The 1,852-nt window shown below is 41.7% G+C and overlaps 1 protein-coding gene across 1 annotated transcript in view; it reads left to right on the top strand.

The window, feature by feature from the left end:
* The first annotated feature begins 1,116 nt into the window (after nt 1-1,116).
* Nucleotides 1,117-1,852, top strand: part of tbx21 (T-box transcription factor 21) — an 18,934-nt gene continuing 18,198 nt past the window's right edge. Inside the window, exon 1 of the mRNA XM_068583950.1 lies at nt 1,117-1,852. This exon is cut by the window's right edge and continues 136 nt beyond it. Coding sequence (XP_068440051.1) covers nt 1,399-1,852 — 454 coding nt within the window. The 5' untranslated portion in view covers nt 1,117-1,398.

Genomic DNA, 1,852 nt, shown 5'->3' with positions numbered 1-1,852 from the left:
GATCCAAAATCTGTGTTTTATGAAACTGTTTTTTAGTTTATAGAGTTTACAGAGACCCAATGTGTAAGGGTATACACACACACACACACACACACACACACACACACACACACACACGTATGTATATACACATACATATATACATATATATATATATATATATATATATATATATATATATATATGTATATATATATATATATATACACATATATGCATATTTATATTTACATAAATATACATACATAAAAAAATATAATACATTTTACGTGAAGTAAAAAACATCAGTGTCAATTTAAGAAGTTTTATTTTCTAAGGAAATCATAATTATGTTTTTTAAAAGAATATTGTGTGTTAATTTGCATTTAATGACGTGACATAGATCACGAGTTACAGCCTGAAAGTGTAAAATAAAGAAATGTGATATTAATTCTCCAGAAGCGTCACACGTTTTGAAACCTAAAAAGTTTTTGATGATTTCCATGGAAAATGAAAATAAAAGTAAAAACTGATTTGTTACAAAATACCCTGACACACACAAGAGAGGAAGTTATATTCAACACAATAAACAACAACAAATAACTATATAGATATATAATTATCTTTAGAAGTGTCAAACAATGATTTTGAGAATTAATTTAGAGAAAATAAACATCTAGAATGAAGAAATCTTTTGTAATTATCACATTAACAAGTCTAATTATTTCACATATATGAAGCCAAAGTACAATATTATGTTGTATTGCTGAATTAAAGTCAAAATAAATGTGTCAAAGATAATCAGTTAAATTATTGTCTTAATTAATTATGATTATTTTTACTTTGCAGAATGATTATGCTCAACAATATCAATATTAACAAAAGATAATTTCCCTTAAAAGGAGCATGTTATATCCTGTAATAATGTCCAAATCTTAAATAATATGCTTCTTAAAATATATGAACCTAATTATAGTCTGTGTGTGTGTGACGACGGGATGGCTCGCAGCCAATCAGGTCGCTCCTCTGCCTGGCCACGCCCCCCTGAGACATGAGCGCTCTCTAAATGTATATATCATAGGTTAGAGGCGCGAGCGCGTGTTTGAGTCACTGGTAGCGACTCCACACGTCAAAAAAAAACAAAAAAAAAACAACAACCCGACAAGACAAGACAATCACCTGCTGGGTAATAACACAAAAAGTGTGTAGATGAGCAGCCCGATGCGCGCGAGCTGACGGGCTCACATCTGAAACTCCAGCTGACACAGAGACGCTTTTAAAAGTGTCACGTCAGTGGTCCGCTTTGTGATTTTGTGTTAACATTTCCATCACTTCTTAGTGCACTTTGCGCGCTCTCGTTGAAAGCACAGGACGCAGGAGCCTCATGCCATCGCGCGCACACCGGGCGCGGGGCTGCAAATGGGCGGCACAGGCGGCAACCTCTACCTCAGCATGTTGAATGGGACTGAAACGCAAACTTTCGGAAAGAACCCCGACATCAGCAGCCACCTCCTCCACCACCACCACCGCGGTAAGGACCTAGCCGACTTCAAGATGGGGCTCCAGGACGGGAGGTTTTACTACTCGGACCCGGTGCAGGGCGGCCAGGACGCGCTGGCTCTGCCGTACCACTCGGACCCGGCGGTGGGAGGAGGAGGAGGAGGAGGAGGAGGGTACGGAGCGCAGCCCGCCAGGTTTTACGCGCAGACCCTCGGCAGCTGCCCGTACGGCGGCGGCGGCGGCGGCGTGCGCTCGCCCTCCAGGAGCGCGCCCGGGCAGGGCTACATCTCGGCGGCGGGCGACGGGTTCCCCAGCGGGGGGAAAGAGCTGTACTCCCCGTCGCAGGAGAGCTACCAGGCGGGCTTCCAGCACG

This window comes from Clinocottus analis, unplaced genomic scaffold (genome assembly GCF_023055335.1).
Source record: "Clinocottus analis isolate CAN_PGR_092001 unplaced genomic scaffold, fCliAna1.0.p SCAF_19, whole genome shotgun sequence".
Classification (NCBI taxonomy): domain Eukaryota; kingdom Metazoa; phylum Chordata; class Actinopteri; order Perciformes; family Cottidae; genus Clinocottus; species Clinocottus analis.
Note: the sequence above shows the minus strand (reverse complement) of the source record. Positions and strands in the feature narration are given on the sequence as shown.